Source organism: Suricata suricatta, chromosome 7 (assembly GCF_006229205.1).
Source record: "Suricata suricatta isolate VVHF042 chromosome 7, meerkat_22Aug2017_6uvM2_HiC, whole genome shotgun sequence".
In the NCBI taxonomy this organism is placed as follows: domain Eukaryota; kingdom Metazoa; phylum Chordata; class Mammalia; order Carnivora; family Herpestidae; genus Suricata; species Suricata suricatta.
The window spans coordinates 104,570,893-104,597,335 of NC_043706.1; the positions used below are offsets into that span (position 1 = coordinate 104,570,893).

The 26,443-nt window shown below is 34.3% G+C and overlaps 1 protein-coding gene across 1 annotated transcript in view; it reads right to left on the reverse strand.

Moving 5' to 3' along the window:
- TBC1D32 (TBC1 domain family member 32) overlaps positions 1-26,443 on the reverse strand; it is a 199,834-nt gene that overhangs the window by 136,664 nt on the left and 36,727 nt on the right. The window contains exons 7-16 of the mRNA XM_029945049.1: positions 26,062-26,140; positions 25,831-25,934; positions 25,676-25,737; positions 24,956-25,100; positions 22,047-22,106; positions 13,874-13,964; positions 10,790-10,930; positions 8,001-8,093; positions 5,809-5,951; positions 1,843-1,970 (exon numbers count right to left, since the gene is read on the reverse strand). Of these exons, the coding sequence (XP_029800909.1) occupies positions 1,843-1,970; positions 5,809-5,951; positions 8,001-8,093; positions 10,790-10,930; positions 13,874-13,964; positions 22,047-22,106; positions 24,956-25,100; positions 25,676-25,737; positions 25,831-25,934; positions 26,062-26,140 (1,046 nt within the window). The remainder of the gene's footprint in view (positions 1-1,842; positions 1,971-5,808; positions 5,952-8,000; positions 8,094-10,789; positions 10,931-13,873; positions 13,965-22,046; positions 22,107-24,955; positions 25,101-25,675; positions 25,738-25,830; positions 25,935-26,061; positions 26,141-26,443) is intronic.

Genomic DNA, 26,443 nt, shown 5'->3' on the forward strand with positions numbered 1-26,443 from the left:
TTTGATTTAACTTTTACATTTAGCATAAATCAGGTACAGGACTACAAAGTCAAATCTAGTCAAATCTAGATACAACCAAGGTATAATGTCTTACATTTCTACCTCTATATCCACATATTATTATTCTCCCTTCCTTGGAAACTATTACTTTTCAAATTATCCTTTCATCACTCCTTTTGAAAAATATCAACAAATATTATTTTGTTTATTCATATTCCCTTCTATTAATACAAAAGGTAGCATTCTATAAACATCCTTTTGTTTTGTCTATTCACTGAACATATCCTGAAGACAAATCCACAACAATACATAAAAAAATTCCATGTTCCTACCGCAGAGCTAAGTGTTCCTCTATGCAAACATAATTTAATCAACCTGCCTCTTGTTACTTACCATTTGAGATGATTCCAGTCTTTGGCCAATATAAATATTATCAGGAACAACCACTACACAATGAGAGCTCAGAAGAAATTGACATTTTATGTCTTACCTGTTTAACTTCAATGTAAGGAAAACTTACTTTTAAAAAAATGTAGAAATCCTAATGATTAGGAAAAAACTGACCACATAATTAAATGTCTATATAGCAAAACAAAAAACAAAAAAACTGAAATAGGGAAGTGATGGACAATAAAAAGAAACAGAACTCATGACAAAAGGTTAGTCTTTCTCATTTTACAAAAAATTTTATCTATATAGAAAAATACGTCCAGTTGAGTATGGCAGTTTGAACAGCTACACCCACACCTGCACCCTCTTAAAATACTAAAATGCAAAAATAAACAGAATTTTCAGAAGGCTTTTATAGCTGTCAAGAAGCAAAGAAAGGATGTGAGAGTAACAATGTTTTACAATCTAGAATGTGCAAAAAACAAAGAGTAATTCAAGACCTGGAAAAACAGATGATCAGCCACAATACAGAAAACAGAACACAATTTATTTCATAGAACCTCTCAAAAAACTCAAATTGATACCACACATCTCTGGAATTAGAGACAGAAATGGGACTGAAAACAGAAGAGCTGCCTAAAAGTCAAATTAAAAAGAAGTTCAACCAGGGTCACCTGGGTGTCTCAGTCAGCTGAACTTCCAGGTCTTTATTTCAGCTCAGGTCATGATCTCATGATTCATGTGATCAAGCCACATGTCAGTCTCTGTGCTGGCACATAGAGTCTGCTTAGGATTCTCTCTCTCATTCTGTCTGTCTGTTTCTCTTTCTCTCCAAATAAACTTATTTTTTAAGTGCTATGGAGCTATTAATAAAAAGAGTGTTTCATTCTGTACTCATCTAGGAAAATGCTCATGGTTACACATAGGAAAACTGGAATAATATATATGGCACTTTTATAAAGAGAAACAAAAATTCTACAGTTATGAATATATGTTTTATACATTATTATAAGTGCAGGAAAGTCTAAAAGCATAACAAAAGTCCCACTGGTTAAGCCAGAGATGGAACAAAGAGAGGGTAGAAAAGGAAGATGGGAAAGTAGTTAGCTTTTCTTTTGTGCATCCTTGTGTGGTCTGACTGGAATCAATCACGGGTGGTCTTAGAAGTCGGAAAGAGTACAAGGAACAAAATATCCTTTCTCGAATGAATCCTCCTATTCTTATTTTGAAGTTATTGACATCAAGGCCTACTCTGATTGTACAGTGCACAATACTGGCTACTACTTCAATCTGAAGATCATCTAATATGTTGTTAGTGGCTGATCAGGAATGTAACTATCTTGTATAGTTATATTGATTTTCATTATTAACACATTGTATAACCTTCTGGAAACTTTGAATTAGAGTGAGAGACTGCCAAAAATCCCACAAATTTAAAACATACACATTTACCTTTTTTCTTCAGAAGAGTTCATATTTTCTCCATAAAGAAGTAAGGTAAGTCCTTCTTCTACAGACGCTATTCTTGCCAAGATATCAGCTATGAGAATTAAAGCAGTTTCAGAGCAATTTGGAGGAGTCTGTATGTTAAAAAGATAACAAATCATAAATTTTATGACATGCTAATGTATCACAGACTAAAATCCAAAGGTGGTAGAATAACAAAGTGATATTACCACAACAAAAGGAGAGCTAATGACTGTTTGGTTGTAAATTATATTTGAATTAAATATGTTATTAGATTATATTCACTTACGAGCACAGTTGACAAGACAAATATACAGACTTTTTGCCCAAACCAGTTATTGTTTATGAACATAGTAGAGGGACCTGCTGTTCCCATTACAGGTTTACATATAATTCTATTGGACAAATGCAGTAGCCCCTCTATTTCCACTTTGCTCTTTACTTCCCACTCACTGGGATCCTGAATATCCCACCTAATTTTATTATATATGGTTTTTAAAGAACCGCCATCATTTCTAAGGAACATCATCCCTTCATGCAATTGGTTGGAATTATAGGTCGAAGTAAGGAAAAGCAATTCATGGGCTCGCCAATAGTGAATGATGTCATCTAATGAGGAAAACATGGCCTGAACCAATTATATTTCTTCACTTTTATTTTAAGTGGAAATACTAAAAATATCTTGCAAGTATATGGCAAATTACTACAAGGCTAATCCTAAAAACTAGAGTCATATTAATGCTGGAGCCCATCTAGTAGCCTAAGTCTAAGAAAGTTCCTGTTCTTTCTGGGACCGACCTATTTGTCTGTACCTGCACAACTACCAATACACATATTCTCTCTAAGAAATCTGAGTATCTAAACATTGCAACCAACACATTCTAATAAATTCAGTGAGTAAGCTTAACTAAGGAGTCAGGTATATTCACCTGAATACTTCCTAATTATATTAGGCATTATTATACTATTACTTTCACATTATCTTTCTTAAAACAACTTCTCTGCCTGGAATACTTTCCTTCTCTCATATATATGCCTTCTTTTACAGAAAAAAAAAAGATTTTTTTAAGTAATCTCTCTACCCAACATTGGGCTCAAATTTACAACCCTGAACTCTACTGACTGCACCAGCCAGGTAGCCCCCAAACATACACCTTTTTAAACCCTTCTGCTCCTCATTCAGTATTTTAATAGTCTGTTTTTCCTATTAGAGTGTCTTCCTTCAAAGAAAGGTATAGGTCTTAATCTCCTCTGTATTTCAAATACCTAGCACAAGCCAGTGATACAGTAGTGGCTCAGTGAGTGATGCTGAATGTTTTAGGGTTAAATATAGAATGCCTACTATTGCCAAAGGGCTGTTTCTTACACTCAAGATTCATCCAGCGTAAGTACAGAAGTATATAACATGAGATTATTACAGGAAGAAACAACTTTTCCAGGGAGAACTAGAAGTTTTAGGAGAAAAAAAAAAAAACTATGGTCTGAAAAAAGGAATTTTTCACTGAGACCACTACTTTCCAGGGTGAGGGAAAAGTATGTAAACATAGGGAAATATTAAAACCTGGTTCAAAAAATGCTAACAATCTGTTATAACTGAAATACATGGGAAAAAACAGGGACACAACACAAAACTCGATAAATGTCTAGTTTAAAAGTCTGAAATTGATCTAGCAGGCAATAAGCAGGAAAATACCATGACAGCCCTAGTGGCAATATGGATGACAGGCCAGAATGGTGAAAAACTGGGAAAAAAAAAAGAAAATTATTTCAGTATTCCAAGCAAGGAATTATCGGAGCTTAAACAAAATCAGTAACAGCAGGGGTTAAAAGACATACATGGATTTTAGAGATATGTAGGAAAACAAGTCTATAGAGCTTAATTACAAATGGACTGAAGAAAATGAGGAAGGAGTCTAGATATATGGCAGTTCTACTCACCACACAGGAAAATGCAAGTAAGCTTGAAAAAACTGAGCAGGAGCCAAAAACAAAAGCCAAAAGCAGGAGCCAAAAAGAAAAAAAAAAAAAAAAAAAAACCCTGACAAGCCAAAAACTAATTTTTTGAAAATGTGAAGTCTGATTTTCTCATGGAATCACTCAAAAAGGTGTTCGGCAGGCACCTAGAGGCAAATCTGGAGCTGAAGAGATCTAAATTTAGAAGCTAACAAGAACACCAAGAACACCTGGGTGGCTTGGTGGTTTAAGCTTCTGACTCCTGATTTCAGCTCAGGTCATGATCTCAAGGTTCATGAGATCAAGCCTCATGTTGGCCTCCGTATTGTCACACAGAGCCTGACTGAAATTTTCTCTCTCTCTCTCTCTGCCCCTCCCCTGCTCAGATGCATGCGTGCTCACTTGTTCTCTCTCTCTCTTTGAAAAATAAACCTTTTAAAAGAAAAAAAAAAAAAAGGTTAACTATGCAGATATCTAATCATCAGAATTGGAGGAAATCACCTAGGAAAAGTATACTGAGAGAAAAGAAAGTGAATCAGATCCTGACTCACTGAAGACTGCAGAGACCTAGATGTCAGAGGTGACACAAAAAGAATCGTTAGAAAGGGAGGTGGTGGTGGGAGAAATATATAGGAATTTTAAAAAGCCAGGTAAACAAATTTAGAAGTTGTCTGCTGTGTTAATATTTAGGTAAATAATAGTCTGAAAAGTGGTTACTAGTTAGTTATAGGTTTAGGAAGTTATGAGCAACAGCAATCAAAGCAGCATCAGTGATACAGTGGAGGTAAGATCATAATAGTGTGTTTGGAAACATGACAGAAGAGAGAGCCAGGACAACAATGGCAGTCCTCCATAATGAAAAGCTTATCATTAAAAAGATCAGATATTAGGGGGTAGCTAAAGATGTGCACTGATGATCAAGAGCTTTTCTCATCCCAACTACAAGAAAGATGCAAGCATATTTATAGGTAAAGGAAGCCAAAAGAAGAAAGTTAAGGATATATGAAAGCAAAGACAAAGAACAGGTCTGAACAAAATCCAAGAGCACATTTCTCAGCTCTGGTATATGGGTTATATTTCATATTACTATTACTATTATGGCATTCTATTATATCAAACTGTAGTAGGAATTCTACTGGTTCTTTTCTACTTATCTTCCTAAGGCTGACCATAAAATCAAAATTCTATCCCCTTAATTTCCGAGAATCCCATACTTTGTATCACACTCATGTAAGTGTTTAATGTTTTCTGAATGAGCAATGAATAATGAATACATAGAGGGGTAAGCAGTTGCCCAGCCCATTGAGGGGTGGGCGCAGGAGATGAAAACAGTAAAAACACTACAAAATACAGACCTGAAAAGGCAAAACCGTTAGCCTATTAAGATTTAAGTCATTCCCTCTGACACTTAAGTCATAGAAGTGGACATGTAGCAGTACTAGTAGGGATACCAATTCTGCCACCTGTTAAATGTCTAACCTTGAGCAATTCACTTCTTTCAGCCTCAGTTGTAAGGATTAAATTATATAATGTAAAGAAATAGTCCATACAAAATGTAAAGAGAGATAAACATACCAGTTCTGAACATATGTAGAAGTTATTTATCTAAAATACTAGTTCTTCATATAAAACAGAGCTGACTCTTCAGAAAAATAATCTAGAGACTATAAAATTATCATTTAAACAAAACATTCACAAGATTTATTAAATTTATAAGACAAATAGCTTAATAACTTCTCTCAATCTTTATAATCAGATCAAGGCCTGACTAGAAAAAAATTAAGATGTTATATGTATTCTCCCCCTCCAATGTCAATAATAAATAAATCAACTGACTATATAAACTATAATTTAATAGTAAATATCTGTCAGCATAAAATACATTCCTATATGGAAAGATAATGTAATAAATATTTCAAATACATGACATTTAGAAATAAAGTCCCACTGAAAATTCCCTAATACCCACTTAAGAGACTCCTTTTAGTAAATACCAACCTTAGTTCCTTTCATTAAATTGTGAACAGGCTGAAGAAGTGCCTCAATCACAGTGCTGTTATATAAGCATTCGACGGCACACTCTTTCTGATCACAGAGCATCTGAAGAACTTCAGTCACCATACTTGCAGGGGAGTAATTATCTGATAAATAATAGTTCTTTTAGAAATTAGAACTTTAAACATTAAGAACTTATATATATTAATATATATAATATATAATACATATAGCTTATTTATGAGTTGGCCATTGCTTTTCCAAAAAGATCAACATCAAACATTAAGAACTTATGTATATAATGTAATCAATATGTATAATATATAGCTTATTTATGAGTTAGCCATTGCTTTTTCAAAAAGATGAACATCAAAGTTAAATAGTTAAAAAAAAAAAAATTACCCAACTCAATGCCCAAAAGATGATGTATTGCCAAATCATACCCTGAAACCTAAGGGGAGATCGGTTAGCTTAACATGTCCTCAAGTTAATTTTAAAGAATTGAATGACAAATCTGAATGCTGAGAAACAACAGAAGATCATTTGCTATTTGACAGTAAATCACTGCTTAACAGTAAGGATGTGGTTTGAAACAAATTTACAACTTTTCTCCTCTCAGTATTCACTTTTCTTTTTTTCTTACAGTACATATTCGAGTGTTCAGCCTAATAGAAAATTAGAGAAAAACAAAATAATCGCCAAAAATGCAGAAAAGAGGAGAAATCTTCTCAAATACTAATATGCTACTACTTATATATATTACTACAAAACCAATGAAATGAATGAGCATTGTAAAAATTTTCCTTTAAAATAAGTTCAGAAAACAGACATATATATCAATATAACAGTGAATCGAAACTAAAGTGAGTATATTTTTTGTTTCACAAATCAACATATTCTCAGGTTATTTGACCTAATATACATACAAAATACTATTTTACAAGAAAGTAAGAAATCAAAAGTTAATGGCATAAGGTTTTAAAACAGAATATTAAAAGTAACACCAAAGGTCTTAATTTATGTTATAATATTCTTTACTCCATGAACACACTAAGACTTCAAGCCAACACCTGACAAAAAGAAAATGAAAAGTGATCTTTTTCAACCAGTTCCAGACCCTATTTGCAATGAAAGATATTATTGATGAGCATGCAGCCATTCACTCATTCATTCATTTTTTATCTACTTTCCAGTGCCTACTTATATGCCAGACACTGTGCTAGGCACTGTAGACAGATGTAACTTAAGACAAAAAAAGAAAAAAAAAAGAAAGAAAAAAAAGACAACAGTCTACTAGATGATAAACCAAGACACTGACAAGTAATTTTAAGAAGGAACATTTTTAACTTAAAGGAAACACAGTATGTTGTAGGAGCATTTAGTAGGGGGACCTAAGCTACATGTTTCTAACATGGAAATGCTGTAAAGGCAGAAAAAAGTTTGAAAGCCACTGTTAAGACTAATAAACTGGTTTAATTGCATACATAAAACATACTAATTGGTAGACACAGTTAGCATTAACATATATGACCAAATTTTTTTTTTCCCTTTGACTAATTCGAATTCCTCTCAGAATTTTGCCAGCATTTCTACATTAACTTCCGGGCTTAGAACATTATGAATCTATGGGTTATGAGAGTATTTTATTATTAAAGTATTTTGCTTTGTAAACCTTCACTGATATTCAAAGGAAAAAGTGTTACCTTTTAAATGTTAATATTTTAAAGCACTTTTCAATAAGCCAGTCAACAGCTAAGGATTAAAAGTCATTTTACTGAAAAACATGAAGTTTATGCTTTATTCTTTAATAAGAGAAGATCTGAAGTTTTAAGTGTGAGCTCAAAAAAGCAGGCTGATCAAAACATCAGGAAAGTATAAAGGATAGAAAACAGCAAAGAACAATATATCTATCAATCAAACTTCCTTTAATAGCGTTTCTTAAGAACAACATTAAAATTCTCAGCAAAATTGATTCTACAAAAGGAAATAAAGTAGGAGCATCTTAAAACATCAATGAATAAAATTAGATTTCTTAGTTTACTCTAGGACCAATGCAATTTGTTATGAATAATATTGTATCTTAGAAAACCTCTTTACCAAACTAGGTCAGCTCATTCACTCAAACATCTAGACAACAGAATATTAAGTATTTTTAGATATTTCTATTACTCTATTTAAAATAGAAACAGAATTACCTAGATGTGCAGCTGATGTCATCTTTGGACAATTTGGTGAGTAATAGATAAGTTGGGTAAACAAAACCACAAGATCTGTAAGGGATACTAAATCTTCAAAAGGGAAAAAAAAAAGGTTATTTTCTAGCATTTACTTACAACTTAGAAAAATTTAACTGCGTTTCCCACCCTCCTGAATTTTCAGAGATTGTGGTAAAATCAGGGAGAAGGGGGCTAGAAACCAAGACAGAAGACTCCAGAAAAACAAACTGTCTAATATGTTCTGTCTAATGGCAAGTTAAAAGATGGCAAGGAAAACGGTACAGTAGGTGCTATGTGAAGTTTTACCATTGATGTTGGACCAGTCACTTAACATAAACTTACCACAGGAAGATCTAATAATCTGATCAGGAATATGAATTTATTAGGAATGATAAAATTCAGCTTAACGTGTTGGTCCAGCCAACTTATCTATATAAAACTGTCAAACAGGTGTCAAACTTTTTCTAGTAAGTATTTTAGGCTTAGTGACCCAACTGTTTCTGGTTCTGTTACAAATACTAAATTCTGATGTTGTAGCACTAAAGTAGCTGCAGATAATTTGCAAATGAACAATTATGGTAATTTCCCAGTAAGACTTTGCACCAAAATTTTAATTTTATTTCACAGGTCACAAAATATTCTTGAAATTTTATCCTGTAATTTAAGAATATAGAAACCATTCTTAGCTCACAAACCATACAAAAAGTATCAGATTTGGCCCATGGGCTGTAATTCACCAAGCCCTGATGCAGAATCTTTACCTAAAGATGCTAGTGAACACACACATAAAACTTAAATGCTAACATACACTAATACAGTAGAATAGAGCTCTGAAAATTGACATTTGACATGACCTCTAACATTTGATAGGCCAGAAAGTTGATGTCAAAAGTCAACATAAAGTGCTAAATTATAGATGACAGACATATAAGCTTCAATAACATCACAGGTATTTATTAATCTTTCTTATTTCTGTAAAGTTCAATAATATCCCATCAAATGGCAGCTCTTGTCTTGAAAGTCCATACTCATTTTGCCTGAGTTACATCTCCACAAAATATACAAGTACATAAAACAGTTTTTGTTGAGGAGCTTACAACCAGCATAATCAGGGAGGAAAAACTTGAGTAAAACTACTAGAAAACAGTATAAAAGTGTTCAAAATGAAGATACTCTGTAACAGAATTGACAAACAATATCATTTATGGCCTAATTTAATAAGACTTGCAAGCTAAAAAAGGTTCTGTTTTGTTTTACACTGTTTAAGGAATATAAAGTATGTCAACGATCCCCCAAACCAAGCCCAGATTCAGTGATTCGCTAGGAGACTCAATATATAGTTGGACTCCCAGCTATGATTTATCACAACAAAAGGATACAAAACAAAAGTTCATGAGCTGAAGTCCAAAACAAACCAGGTGCAAACTTTTAAGGGCCCTCTCCCAGTGGAGTCACACAAAATACACTTCATTCTTCCAACAATAAGCTGTGGTAACACATGTGAAATGTTGGCTACGAAGATGCTCCTTAGAGACTCTGTGCCCAAGCTTTCCATTGGGGCTGATGATGTAAGCACCTTCTGCTTAGTACATACCAGGGCTCCAGACTCCCAGATGAAAGCAAATATTCAGTATGAACCATACTGTGTGTACAAACTGTTTACACAGGCACAGTGGACCACTCTTAACAGTTCTGGGAACAGTGAGAAATCCAAGTTCCCAGACGCCAGCTAGAGTAAAACCTTGCAAAAAGGCCTTCCTAAAGATAGAGTCTCAGGCATGCTGTGATAATTCTTTTGCACAAATGAGCAAGTATATACACAAATACACAAAATGTGCAACAGAGATAGTATGTGGCTCACAAAACCAAAAATATTTATTATCTGGCACATTACAGAAAAAGTTTGCTACTCTCTAGACTATAGTCCTAGTATAAAGTTTTAAGGGAGGCAAAAAAAAATAATAGCATGTGCTGAAGTTGATGGGGAAAACTTTAAAAACAGGGCTTTAGAGTAACAGACTAATATACCAAATAGTACAGGGCTTTGTAGTTTGTGTAACAGTATTCTGGAGGCACCTGGGTTGAGTGCCCAACCCTTGGTTTCAGCTCAGGTCATGATCTGGTGGGATCAAGTCCTGCACTGGGCTCTGTGCTGAGTGTAGAGCCTGCTTGGGATCCATTCTCTATCTCCTCCCCCCACCCTCTCTCTCTCTCTCTAACTCTCCCCCCATCTCTCTCTGCTCCTCTCCCCAACTTGTACTCATCTTCACTCACTCTCACTAAAAGAAAACAAAAACACAAACACAGTATTCTAAAAACTCATCTCAGATCATCACAAAAATTGTGTGAACTTAGCTTCACTGATATTATTCCATTTTTATAGAGAAAATAAAATAAAGTAAAATTAAAAAAAATGGTTATGTGATCCGCCCCAAAAGGTTACAGCCAGTTTATAAGGGAACTAGAATTTAAATGGGCTCTTCTAGTTCTGCATCCAGATCTGAATTTTTCAGTACATCTAGAATTTTGAAGGAGAGAAATGAGAAATAAGCAGTAAAGGCTGGATGAATATTAAAAACTATAATGTAATGAAAACCACATACTGAAAAAAGGAACTGTAACACTTAAAGGTGTACAGGCCATCAGTAGACTAAAAGGTATATTGCTAAGCACCCTGGAAGAGACCACGCAAAATCTTCAAAGTTCAGTAATTCATAGTTCATCAACCTTACCAGCTAAACCTGTTTGTTTCTCCTCATTGTACATACCTTTCCTATTCTTCAGCTTTATAGGAAATAGCCGTCTGCCTTGTGTATAGATCAATAAGCTTCCTAAAAGGCACAGTGAGTGAATGAAATAAATATATTGTAATTCTTGTCCTGAGTAGTAGAAGGTTTTCTGTTTGTTCCCTTAAAAGAGAAGCAAAGACATTTATTTTAATGCTAGTAATTTTTAGATAGTACCTACCTATCTTCATTCCCTTCTGAACATTAAACAAGGTTGCAGTCTATAATGAATACTCGGTTGGTATAAAAAAAAAGTTAATTATCTTTCCTAAGATCCTAGAATACCTAAATCTCTGGAAAAAAGCATTCATTGCAAAATTCAAGCTCAGAAAAAAGTAAAATATGCATACAGTGTTCATTCCAAAATACCATAGGATTGTCAGGGTTATTACCTGTTATCAAGAGGAACTTCAAAAATAAGAAAGGGAGAAAGTCATTAGAAAATATCACTGTTTAATACTAACAATTAAAAGTCAATACTATAAAAGACTGTATTTATAACCATGTTACCAAGTAAAATTAGAATCCATAAAATATATACACCTAAAATATATCATTCATTTACTCATTCATCCACACATTCAACATCTCCTATCTGTTTTATATAAGACCTTGAACTATTTGGTGTCAAATAACAGTAAAAAAACATGAAACTGGGCTTCCAATTCAGAGTACAGCCAATAGTCTGGTCTGACCAGCGCTGGAGGGGGCAAGAGTCTAAACGGGAGCAGGCGCAGATCACGAGGACTAAGCTGCAGAAGGAATATGGATTTTATTATAGAGGCAACTGAAATAATATTAAAGGGCTGTAAGCATGAAAGTAATCAAATATGCATGTGAAAAACATAAAAGATAGATGGAAGAAGGTAAAGGCTTGAAATAAAACTAAAAACATCATAAGCAAAAGCATCAACAAGAAGAATGGAGAAGAGCAGACAGATAGATGTATAAGAAAATTAAATCAACAGGCAGACCTTAAACAGAACTACATTTGGACTGTGAAATAACAACAAAATCCTCAAGTTCCTAACTCAGCATCTGTGTATATACTGAATTGTTACTCTATTTACGTAATTCTAAAAGAGAAAAGAGAGTGAAGCCAGTCTAGATACAGAAGAAAAGTGATGTCAGTCAATGACATTTCAACATTAAAGTGCCCCTGGAGCACCCAGATAGATATTCTAATATGATATAAGCATATGGATCTGAAATTCCGAAAAGTAGCGGACTTACATATCAGAGTCACCATATACATATGTAGTATTTGAAACCATGAAAGTAAATGGGATCCCCCAAGAGAGAACAGGTAGACTAAGATGAGAAAAAAAGAACAAAGGGTGAAACCCTTGGGAGTACAAACATACAAGGAAAAAAGCCCTTCCAGTGAAATTATGACTCCTCACAACAATGAGGAGATCCAAGAAAGAATGGTGCCGTGAAGACAAGGGAAAGGGGCAACAGAGACAAATGCTGTAAAGTTAGGACAAAAAGAGAGGAAGTTCATAATGGGAAGGTCATGGAGCAGTAGAAATTGCCTCATTTCCATTGTTGAAAACTAAATAGGAGGTAAAGAAATGGGGCCTGGATATATTTAGGATACTTAGAAGAATTTTCTCTGCAGGGAAGCAGGGAGGTAAGATACATGTGAACTGGTTGAGGTTTTTATTTGAAAGATACATCAGCAGGTTCAGAGTATGCAGGGGAAGGTACCAACAAAAACGGAGACACAGAAAGTGAAACAATGTCCCAAGAACACTGGAGAGGAACAAAATCAAGAACAAAGATCAATCTGGAAAAGAATACCTCTTCAGTGCAGCCCAATGAAAGGGCATACAAATATGCATTGTATACTTTGGAGGAGGACATCTGGGAAATCCATCTCTGCAAAGTTCCACTTTTCTTAGTGAAGTGGGATGTAAGGTCTCCTAATGAGAGAAAAGTGGACCAGATAAAGCTGGGCTCTCGCCAAGACTAGTGAAAGCTTGGAATAACTGTTATGGACACTGCAGAAAGAAAATCTAAGAGAATGCTATAGACATAGTAGTTCTGGTTAGAAAAGTAGGTATGTGTGCTAATTACATCACAAATGCAGTCTGCTCAATTTCCTGAAGACCAAAGAAGATAAAAGACAGAATTGATCTAAAGTCAAGCAAATGCAGACAAGAAACTCCGAAAGAGAAAGCCCAAGGATTTTGAAAGAAATGGGGGTAGGGGAACACAAAGCACCACAGGTTGTCACTAGATAGTGAAGAGAGTAAATCCATGATGTGGTAGATAGTAGGGAGAAAGAAAAAAAAAAGCACTATTTAGAATATTTTAAGATCAAGAAAGTTTTTAAATCCATAAATTTATAAAGGAGATGAGTTTATGTAAACTTATCTTTTTCCTCCTCTTGGGGAATAAATTCTAGCTCCTGTACTTCCTCCTCTCCTTCAAAATGCTAGCTTTTAAAACCCATTAATTACTGGTCTTTGACCATTTTTTGAGTTAGATAAAGAATTTGCCTGAGGATAAAAAAGCAGGACCTTCATATTCTCAGAGAACATACCATTTGCTTAGAGAAGCAACATAAAAGAATTGATTATGTAAAAGAATATGATTATAAAAGAAGATTCACTTGAATTATTCCTAAGCTGAGATTCAACAGAACAGAAACACCCAGGGTATTTTAGCTCTGACAGAGGATACATAGAGAAGAATCACAGGGTGGGTTATCTAATAAGAAAACAATGTTTTACAGAAATTTTCACCTCCTAAAATGCATAAAGGACAATTAAATTACTACTATACCAGAGGAAAGAATTATCAGTATGTTACTGCAGTATAACAGACTAGGATATATACTCTAGTATAAGTTGAAGAACTTCATATGTAAGAACATCAATAACATCTCCACATTTGAAGTTAAAATTATCATCATAACGTAGCTCTTAAATTTGTGAAAACATTTTATATTAGCAGAAGTGGTCTAATTTACCAAGCTACTAACCATTAAAAAACAAGTTACAAAGCTATCAGTATAAGAGGTCATTTTTAAAAGTATGTAACAGAAAAAACAATACTTACCACAATGCTTTGAATGACCCAAAATCTCATCGGCTTTCATGGCCTCACACAACTCAAAGTACTGAACACACTGCTGAACTGCCGTAGTTATCTAATAAAATAATAACATTAATTCTAGAAATTTGCTGCCCCCAATTTCAGGTAGTAAAAAAAGTTAATCAAGGTTATAAAAATACACTGACAAAAATATTTAACAAAAATATTTAAAATAATACTTTCCCAATTTATTACTTGCCCATAAGCTAAAACATAGCCTGCTTAATACCTTTCCTTAAATTCCACCTCTATACTACAGTATACTTGAGGTCCATGCCAAAAAGTAGCTACCTTTTATATAGGAAATGGATGATTAAGTCTTTGGTGCTGTAAAAGCAAATTCATTTAAACATAACCATCCTTACCACCAAAAAAAGAAGAGGGAAAAAAAAAAGTAAAGAAAATAATAAGGGAAAAACCTAAGACACACTCCCTAGGGGAAAAAAAAAAAATAATAAAATAAAATAATACTTTTCCAGGCCACAGAAGTTCAGCTTCCCCAGTTACATTTTAACTATGGCATCATTCCAGGAAACACCAAAAATACTTGAAGACCAACAATATTGCTCTAATGTCAGTGTCAATGGACAAAGATAGATGCATACTTCATAGTGAGAGATGCAAAAATTCTGTGACCATGACTTAAAGCTATTGCCAATACTCCTTAGAGGTACTGCCTTAAGAGACTTTTCTTCCTATCAAGCCAGCAAAATACGAACTAGATCAAGCCATCACTTCCATCTCAGATACCAGCACTGATGAAAACTGATAAAGAAAAGTCTCATAATTCAAAGAACAGTGACTTAATGAAATGTTTAGAGGTGCAGTAGGAATGACTTTGAGTAGATAATGAAAGAAAATGCAAAATGCTTATTGATTTATGATGTGGTTTCATCTTAGCTTGGGCAAACCATGCAGTATTTAACACATAGTAGCAGAATATTTCTTATTGAAGCTTGAAAAGATGTTAGTTCTTTGTGTGCAATCTTTCATTTATGTATGTGAGAGGGTTTTCTTTTTTTTAATATTTTTACATTGTAGTACTTGTTTTGCTTGTTTGCTTATTTAATACATTCCGTCAAGGACAGAAATTACATGCTGGTTTTTTTTTTCCCCTAGGAAGTGTGTCTTGGGTTTTTCCCTTATTATTTTCTTTACTTTTCTTTTTTTCCCCTCTTCTTTTTTTTGGTGGTGGGGGTGGTTATGTTTAAATGAAGTTGCTTTTACAGCACCAAAGACTTAATCATCCATTTCCTATATATAAGGTAGCTACTTTTTGGCATGGACCTCAACTATACTGTAGTATAGAGGTGGAATTTAAGGAAAGGTATTAAGCAGGCTGTGTTGTAGCTTATGCGCAAGTAATAAATTGTATCATGTATCTTGAATGTATCATAGATAAGCTGCTATATTACAATTGCCACTTCAGATAGCTGTGAAATTAGGTGATTAACTAGTTGGTACTTAACCTTCTAATTTCTGTAAGTCTAATTACATGAAATAGAAGTTGGTGTTTTGATTTTTTACTTTGCTTTCCTGTTTGGAGTGTCATTTTAACTACTACATTGTAAATGATGAAAAATAATTGCATATGTTACAAAAAATAAATTGTGTTATATTAAAAAAAAAAGAACAGTGACAACAAAAAATGATTTCCAGACTGTACTGTACCCAGCCATTCTCCTAGGAGTCTACCATTCTACCTCCTTCTCCCATTTTCCCCAAGTAGACTTTTTAAAAATATTTTTAATATTTATTTATTTTTGAGAGACAGAGTATGAGCAGAAGAGGGTCAGAGAAAGATAGAGAGACACAGAATCCAAAGCAGGCTCCAGGCTCCATGCTGTCAGCACAGAGCCCAATGCAGGGCTTGAACCCACAAACCATGAGATCATGACCAGAGCTGAAGTCAGACACTCAACCAACTGAGCCACCCAGGTACCCCCATATAGACTTTTCAAATCCCCTCCTCTTTCCCCTGGACATATTCTCTCATTCTAGTTCTCAAAATGGAGGCAGCCATGAGAAATGGCATAATAACTGTGAGACTGGCAATAAAGAAGTTATTGATTACCCTGAAAAGATCAGTTTCAGGAGAATTTGGAGACTAGGCCAAACTGTAATGGGAAAAAAAAAAAAAAGAGAGAACAAAGGAGAGGCAGCTAGTAGAACTTTCATTTTCAGGAAGGCTGGCTGTGAAGAAGGAAAAGAAAAATACAGCAACATTTGATGCACAAACAAGAGTCAACACTGAATTCTTTTTCAGGTTAGAAGGGTATGATCATGCTTAGATGTAATTAGAAGAAGCCAGTAGAGAAGAGTTTTATATAGGAGAGACAGAGGAGAGTGGATAGAAAAGAGAATCTAAGAGGCAAACAAACAGGATCTAAGTGGAAGGAGGGAGTAAGTTTTCAACGGGAAAAAAGATGAAGTTTGTGTGAGCAGAGGCAAGTTCATAGTTATGGTATCAATGCATTGATGGACCAGTCTCATTTATCTGTTATGGCCTCAGTTTTATGCAGAAAAGAGTTAATATGGCAGGACTTCTATCATAAGAAAGGCCTGATTAAAAAGTTGGATCCTGACTCTGTCTGGGAGGTTATCTCAAGAGGAAATTCCAAGAACTGATAAGAAGAAGGGCTCACTGTACCGAAATAGTGCAATACAAACAATGCAATTTAGCTGAGCACCTGCTTTCCCTTCTGGGAGTCTAAAATCCTGGTACATGCTAGGCAGAAAGTACCCACATGATCAATCCCCAATTTTAAAAAAGCAGGGGGGGGGGGGGGGAAGCAGAGTCTTTAATTAGTATCCCTGGAGGACACTTCACATGAGCTGTTACAATGATGCTGGAGAAATTAAGTGGAGTCACATCGGGACTCCACCCTGGGGAACTGGGCAGGAACTCTTGAAAGCTTCCAGACTTCACCCAAAGCTCTTTTTCTCTATATCAATTTCTTTGCATATTTTTCTGTTATAAATCATAGCTGGGAGTACAACTATATCTTGAATCCAATCAGTTCTCTAGCAAACCATCAAATCCAAGGGGCCGTCTTGCAGACCTCCTCTAATATCTATTTGTCTTACCTAAATCAAACTTCAGAGATCCAGATCAAAATGAAACTGCCTCTTGAAAATCTTAATCTCAAACTTCTATGGCCAAATCTACCAAATCCAAAGTTTTACCTTTCCCAAATTCTTCCTATTTTTCTTCTCTTGTGTTACTTTTCTCAACAAATGCCATTAGTCACTAAGTTAAGTCCTTACTCATCCCGTTTAAAAAACCAAATCCTCTATACCCTATATTCTAAAAATAACAGTAGTTGGGGCACCTGGTGGTGAATCAGTGGGTTGGTTAAGCATTTGACTCTTGATTTCAGCTCAGGTCATGATCTCATGGTTCCTGAGTTCAAGCCCTGCATCGGGCTCTGTGCTCACAGTATGTAGTTTGCTTGGGGTTCTTTGTCTCCCTCTTTCTACCTCACCTCTCCTCACTCTCTCAAAAATAAATAAATGTAAAAAAATTTTAAAAATGAAAATAAATACAACAGTTCCCCCCAACCCCATCCATATAGTTAACCCAATTCATGCTCCCCAGCCTAAATTCATGCTTCATTCATCTTTTGCTTAGATGAATCCTCTTCATCGTTTTGCTTCAACACTTCTCTATCTTCACCTAGCACCTTCAACCCATTTTCTAAATTTTCCAAAACCCTGATATGATGTCACTTGAATATTTAACCTATCACTGGCTCACTACACCTCTAGTATAATGCCTAAATTTGGCATATTATATACAAAAACTAAGATTGAAAATTAATTTTATTCTTCTTGGATGCCTCCATCCCCAGCCGTACACACATGCACAAACACAGAAATATATCTACCTCTGTAAAAATCGATCGCCAAAAGCCAATTCAACATATGGCCAAACGATCATCAAAATCAAATGCACTCAAAACCTCACTAAATCAACACAGTTAAATTTGAAATACTGGGATCTGACATTTACAACAAACTCAACATTTTTACTTCTAAAAGGAAAGGGACTGAAGATTTCCCTTAAAGAGGTCTATTTTTATGGAATTATACACTACCCCAGGCATGAGTAGATCAACTGTCACAGCCCCAATTTAAAGTATCCAAGCAATTTTCAAAAAACATCATCTACTTAAATTAGCATTCAGAAAACCAACTTTCAGGAAATTTCCTGTGTCCGGTCATAAAATATGTAGAGTTTCTAAATATGCTTTGTGTTTTCCAATACCTAAGCCTTTAAATATGCTATTCCACTGCCCTGACATATTTTCCTGCCACAACCTTAACCACACCCCTTCTCTTTTCCAGGATAACACCTACTCATTAAGAACAAAAATTTCCACACAATCCTAGTAAAAGATGACTGTTCCACAAATAATAAATATCAGAATCGAATTTAAATTTACTTAGCATATCAATGACAAATCTAACCCATGATAACAGGTATCTATCTGGAATATTAAGTTTAAAATCTTATAAATCAATACATGTCAACAGATCTCAAAAATATATTTCTGAAAGCCAACCCATCAGTGTTAGCTCCTTGCTTCTGAAAAATGAGCCAACAACAACAGACACACTCCAGGAAATATATTTGTAGAAGCCAGTCAGTCAGCAACAATCTCACCTGAGGTGCCAGCCATCCTTCCACAGTTGGTATGAACTACTCTCACCTCTGAAAGTCTATCAATTTCTGAGTTCTAAGCTTTCCCCAAAATGCTGAAAGATTAAAAATCTGCTTTGCCTAACTTAAGCAATAAATTTGGCTTTATGTGTTATTCCAGTGTTATTCCAGATATTCAACAGCAGTCTTAATCCTTGACAATTCTAGTGCTTCTATAAAGATTTTCTTAAATACTTCGTAGCATTCTACGGGATCCCCAAAGAAGAATGTTTACTGGGTCCCCGCCTTGAGTCCCAAACTTTGATAGTCCTTCAGATCGGCCACCATGTGAGTTGGCCTCAACAATTTGAGCTCAGACTTGCTTCATTGAGTATTCATTGCTAAATTAATTGTTAAAATTTATAATGACATAAGTCGTTATAGAAAGTAGCTTTTGTTTTGCAGAGGCACGATTTGGTAAATATTTATGCTATTAACCAGCTTACTCTTCTGTGTTTGCTTTACTTTTGTTATTTGCAGAGTCTCAACTCCTGTTTTATTTTGGTTTATCTTGCATCTACGGAATATATAAAGGAGTGTTCTATAGAGAACAGAAGAAGGAATAGTCTTAAGAAATCTCTAATCAAGTCTGTCAAATCCAATCCAGCCCTGAGATTCCTGACTACCAACAACAAAGTCATGCAAAAGCAACTAGTCAAATTGCCTTGGGACTCCTACAAAAATTTCAAAAGGATACTCCAACTTGTCAATTCATGTAACTGATCATATACAGTTCCCACCAGCTTCTGCTTGATCAGAACCTGAGACATCATTCATAAGCTCACACTTTTGACCAAAAATGTATTTAATGTTTTTCTAAATCTAAGCTTCAGCCTCCTCCTGATAGAACTCCTACTTCCTGAATGAATTTATTCTTACAATCCTAGTTCTTACACTTACCCTGATAAACGAGAACAATCAAAAATGACTTAGAACAATTACCAGTATGGGTAACTTCTGACATGACAAAATAATACTTTTGACAAAAGAGAAAAGACTAGTCAATTTCTTCATCTGAGAACTCAAAATACAATCTCCAAGATGGTCTTTCAAAAAGACTATTTTAATTAGCTTCCATTTAAATCTTCCATTTAAATACCTATATTTGCTATAAAATTAAGGATTTTATTTGATACTTATTCTCCTGTACTAACAAGCACGTACCAGCCAGTTCACTTAACTGCTAACCCATAAGATGGAGGAAGGGGAAGGAAGTTAAAAAAGAGGGTAGGTGAAAAACCAAGGGAGAATTCAAATAACCTAGCTGACAGTATATTTTAAATAACTTTGATAGGGCAAAAATAAAAGGAAATACACTATATAAAGCCATTTCAGAAGCTATGCACTTTAGGGTAGACTGGGCAAAGAATAAAGATATTAAAAATAAAAGGTTAAATATTTGTGCTAATAGCCAAATGCTTTTTCAACTAGTTCGTGACTTTAGAATGCTATGGAAATAAAGCTTTCAACTTTCTAACCTCCTAAAAATTGACAGCACATACATAAATTGTGTTGCCTAATACTACCTAAAATTTCATAAACGTCAGAAATGTAATAGAATTGCACAGAGTGGCCATTAACCATGTATTAGTTCTAAATTACAATTAAAGTTAAAAAACACCCAGCTTCTCAGTTTCCCTAGTTACATTCCAAGTTTTCAGTAGACACGTATAGCTAGTGGCCACTCTACTGTACAATGCAGACATTCAGCTATTGTAGAAAATGTTATTAGAGCACATGGAGGAGAAGCTAAAGGAAACACTTTAGCAGGACATCATGCTAATAAACAGTCTGCTGTGACTAAAGTCCTCATGCAAGGAACTCGAACAAAGCAAAATAGAAATGCGTGGAGCGGTCTTAAAGTTTCTACTGTAGATGTCCAGAATCTGTTTCTCAATTCTGAAAAGTGGGGATAGATCTTGTATCCATTTCCCTCATGTATCCTTTCAAAAGTTGGGCCAGGTTTACTTTAAAACTTACACACACACACACACACACACACACACACACACACACGAGTCTTTAGATACTTTGTAAGTTTGGGAAAATTTTTAAGAGAATATGAGGTTTAAGTCAAAATCTCATGCAAGTTGGCCAATTATGCACAAGAAATACTTGATTAAGTTGATAAAATATAGAAGTTGCCTATAATAAAGTAACTATTTTCAGACTAAAAATTGATTGTGGTATAATTAACTCTTAACAATCTGTTCCTGATTTGAAAAGCTAATCGATAAGAAACATTTGCAATACTTCCACCCTGGCCCCTATGACAGCAACAGTGAGTTATGTAGGGAGAGGGGAATCATTGGGTCCCCCCCTGCTTTCTCTATTTTAACAAGATCAGTTTGTATTCATATGACAACAAATTTTCATTTAAAATGGGAATGGAAGAGAAAGTAGATGTGGAAGGATCTTATTTTAAGACATTAAAATTTTTTAAATACTCATTACCTCTACAAATAAATTCCTGTTCTTTTCAACATCCCTCTCTCTCCCTCCTGAAACTCAATTCTCAAACACAAAACAATTTTTCTTTTTAATTTTATGTTCTACTACATTCACCCAGAAATTCACAACTTTAGGACTATTTCCCTTCTCCTGACTTTTAAACTCAAGATTCTAACTACAAATCATATTTATCATTTCAAAGCCTTATCAGAACTTTCTAAAGTATTTTAATAAATTTCACATTTCATGTTTGTTGATTGTTATTAGAATTGATTTCTTTTCAATTCTTTTCAATGTCCTTAAACATTATTCTAATGATAGCAATAAATGTGGAATGTTTTGCTAATATATTTTATAGTTTTAGTTTTTATTTGGTGTAACTTGAATTAATTTTTGGAAATGCAAAAGCACTTATGATTCTGAGTTTTTAATACAACTTTCAGTCAAGAGCGTGGGTGGATTTTATAGAGCTAGCTTCCCTACAAATACCTGACCTGAATTAAGTCACAATATTTAAAAATAGGGCTTATCTCAAACTAGCTTTTACCATCCTAATTTACAATTTAATTGTGTATTTCCTAATTGTTATCCTGACTATAATTTAAATCTATACTTTTATCCTTTTTGTGTCACAAAATGGTAGTTTCAAAAAAAATCACATAAAAGGGGAATTGTTTCGGGGTGCTGGGGTGGCTCATTCGGCTAAGAGTCTGACTCTTGATTTCAGCTCAGGTCATGATCTCATGCTTTGTGGGTTCATGCACTGTGTAATGCTCTCTGCTGACAGCATGGAGCCTGCTTAGGATTCTCTCTCCCTCTCTCTCTGGCCCTCCCCAGCTCATGTGCACATGCATGCTCTTTCTCATAATATATAAACAGACATTTTTCAAAAATAATTATCACTCAACTTTGCACATTCAACTTACTACATCATGTATCATTTTGTGATATTATTGCTCAACATAAAAACAGAAACAGACTTACCAGAGATTTATATTTCTTTTCAAGAAGTCTTAGGACTGCAGTTCTGCTATAATGTGCATGCTAAAATAAGGAGGAAATGATATTTAATATTCAAGCTATACCATTCAAAGTCTATTCTTTCTGCATCATTTCCAATAACATGAATTACCAATAACAGTTTGAAATTATTGTAATCAGTAAAAAACAGGTTTTTCTATATACAATGGATTATGAGCATAGCAACCACTAGAATGCAAATGATATGAAAGAACCATAGATGATTTGTTGACAGACAAGCAGAAAAATATTCTCTCTCTCAACTGCAACCAGTTTCCATGCTATTATTTTAAAACCATTTTCAACACACATATCTGAAGGAAAGATACAAAAGTGGGGTCAGGGAAGATCACAACCCTCACAATGATGAGGATATTGTACCATTTACATATGCAAAAATTTGCCAACCATGAAATATTCTGAAGCAACAGTATCTTAATCATTTTCTGCCAATCATGTATTTTAAATAACTCAAAGTGCCAAAATAATTCTCTTCTTAGAGCTAAATATAGTGAGATTAAAACATGCTTTTTATGCATTACACAAAGGGGAGAATATAAATATTACTAAATTATATATCATTTGTTTTCAGTGTAGCTTCTTCAATTTACTAAAAAATATTAAACAGTATTATACTTGGTAAAACCTATCAGAATTATGGGAAACAGAGTTTAATTAAATGGTTATGGTTAATTGAGGGCTAAGAAAAACCCTGTGTGTTTTAACACTAGTGGTTTAAAATGTTTTAAAAAACCTTTTTTTTTTTAACTTTAAAGAAGAAAGGTTAACCAACAATTCAACTTTTTTAAAAAATTTATTGTCAAGTTAGCTAACATACAATGTGTTCTTGGTTTTGGGGGTAGATCCCATGATTCATCACTTACATACAACACTGAGTGCTCATCCCAAGTGCCCTCATCAATGCCCATCACCCATTTGCCCCATCTCCCACCCCCATCAACCCTCAGTTTATTCCCCACATTCAAGAGTCTCTTATGATTTGCCTCTCTCTCTGTTTGAAATTATGTTTTCCCCTTCCCTTCCCCCATGGTCTTCTGTTAAGTTTCTCAAATTCCACAGATGAGTGAAAACATATGATATCTGTCTTTTGCTGACTTATTTCACTTAGCATAATACCCTCCAGTTCCATCCTCATCATTGCAAATGGCAGGATTTCATTCTTTCTCATTGCCAAGTACTATTCCTCTGTATATATAAATAAATCCTGTCTTCTTTATCCATTCATGGATAAGAGACATTTGGGCTCTTTCCATATTTTGGCTATTGTTGAAAGTGCTGCTATAAACACTGGGGTACAAATGGCCCTGTGAATTAGCGTTCCCACTTTTGACCATGTTCTGAAAAGAAATCCTCATAGAGCATCCCTTAGACCAGAGTTACTATATTACATTCCTCAGGCCAAGTTCAGCTGCCACCTGAACATAAAGTTTTATTGGAAGAGTCACATCCATTCATTTATATATAATCTGTGGATACTTTGGGGTTACCACAGAATTGAGTAGATACAGAAGGCACAGCCCACAAAACCAAAAGTTTAGTCTGGCCCTTTAGAAACCTCTGACTTAGATGAGTGTACGATAATGTGATGAATTTTTATTAAAACTAGAACACACTCAGAAGCTGATTTGTATATATATATATATTTATATATATATGCATATATATAAAAATATATATATAATATATTTTTTCTGTTGGTTAGCGTTCTTGTGATCTTCTGCATACTCTTAAGAATCAAGTACCGACAATAAAATACATTAAGTGAAAAAAATTATTATAGAATAAGATCTGTTAAAGATATAAATCAATAAATTTAAAGTGTATATAATGTAACTACATAAACCAAAATCTTAATAGTTATCCCTGTGTTGTAGAAATTCAATTTGTGCTTTTACATATTTTGCATACTTTCTACAATAAAGGTGTAATTTGATAACTAAAAATTAAGAATAAAGTGTCAGATGTAAGGAATAAAAGGTTCAAGGTAATTAAATTGAGCAAACACGTATCAAACACACACTTTATAAGTCAGGTAAGGGCTAAGCTCTGGACAGAACTGTCCAGAGTTAATTGTGATTATACAGTTTAGATAACAAAAGGCAAAACAAAAATAAAAATAATCCATCAACTAAGTAATGTCCTAACTGTACAGAGCACTAAATAAAATAGCAAGTGATGGCCCCACCCCTTTCCCTTCACCACAGCAACAAATACATAGTGCCTGGATGACCAGTTTAGAGGGACAAAGATGTAAGGAGAATACGCCAACACTGGTGCAGCTAGCGCCAGGCAGACAACTCATTCCACAGCAGATGAGGGAAGTAACAGGATATGGATCTGTGAAATTAGCTTCAGTTCCAGAACAGTGATAAGCTCCACTGGTAATCACCAGCATTCAGGCATTAAACTTTCTCTAAACTGCAGGTTCAGGAGGAAGCAAATGAAAGGAGGTATGTCTGAAAATATCCTAAGTCAGAAAAAGAAGGAACGCTGAACTCATGTTATACCACATCTGCTTAAAAAATCTGAAGTTTTTAGACTAAAAAGACCAGATTTTAGAGAGGTCATTCAGCCTAACATATTCAAGTATATTACCATTTTAAATCCTACTTCGGCTCTGTCACTTACTAGGAAACAATCTTGAGTAAGTTACTTCTCCATACCTTGGTTGCCACATCTGTGTAACAAGGTAGCAATACCATCTATCTCACAAACTGTTATAAGAGTTAAATGAATTAACATGTAAAAGTGACTAGAACTCTTAGTACATAGTAAAAATTGGAATGTTAGCTATTCTTTGAAAGAATACAACAATGTACTGAAAAGTAGAAAAATATTCCATTTTTCCTTACCATCCACTTTTTGAACCACACAGCCTTGGTATCAACCAATGCAAAAAAGTAGATCGGATCCAAAATCTTTTGTGAAACAAGATGGCTCGGATCATGTTTAACGGATAATAAGGACAAAGTATTCTCCACAATCTCTTCCATATACCTTAAAGTTTGGGAATGAAACAGTTTAGAAAAAAACAAATGTTATTACATACACACACACACACACACACACACACAGTGATAAAAAAAAGAAATAATAAAGTTAAAATTTTTAGAAAAAAACTTGTTTTAATGTTTTAGCAAATGGGATTCATACCCAATTTTTTCCTATTTTTTAAAAAAACTTTTATTTCTATTTCAACACTGGCTCTCCAAACTTAACTTTCCTTTTGAGACTCAACAGTTTGCTCTTACAAAGTTATTACAACTTTTAGAGCTGAAAGAAAAAAATTTAAAGGACACTTTAGGAACTTATCCAAAGTAGCAAAGACCAATAATAGAAGAAGATTACAATATCCTCATTTTGCTTTTTTTGTAATAAATAATGGTATAAAATGGTATTTGCATAGAGGCATTCATATAGCTAAGGCACAATACATGGAAAGCTAAACAAACTTTATTAATCCCTCCCCAATTACATAAGTCAATTAAGTCCATTTCTATTCTTTCTCCTTCTAATGTACAAGGGACAGTAACACTCCTATATTTCATATTGACATACATTAGGGGACTTACTTTTCTGGGTGGCGAATCCAGGAAGATGGAGCCTCTTTCTGATACTCATTTAGAAGACGAACCTGAAAAGCAGTTATGTAACAATTCTCAAAAAATTTAAATTCTTAAATATAGAACTATTTAAACAAAAATGAAAGTAAATAGCAAGTAAATACCTTTTTAAGTAAGCAGATCACAGTAGGATTATTTACATCTATACCAGTTGAGAGAGTAGGAATATGATTTTCTTTAGAAAGAAAGTATAACTTCAAATATTTAGCTGAAAAGAAAAATTAAAAATATATTACATCATTCATTTGCAGTGTTTTTTGAAAAGTTATTTCCTATCACATTTTCTTTAAGCATAAATAAAGGAAAGTACATTTTAAAAAATCTAATAAACATACCTAAGCTTGTATAAATTTCCTTGGTCATATGTAACGGGGAAAGAGTAAATGTCTGTGCATAGAATTTTAAAATCCGGTCCTACGAAAATGAAAAGATTTGTATCAGTGATTCTTATAATAGATAGAGATGGAAAAAACACTTTTCACACAGTGAAAAACTTAGAAAATAAATAAAAAATAAACCATTCAGAAACCTGAGTAGAGGAAACACAAATCAAAACCACACTGAGATACCACCTAATGGCTAAAATGAACAAATCAAGAGACTATAGATGCTGGTGAGGGTGTGGAGAGACGGGCACCCTCCTACACTGTTGGTGGGAATGTAAACTGGTGCAGCCACTCTGGAAAACAGTGTGGAGGTTCCTCAAAAAACTATCCA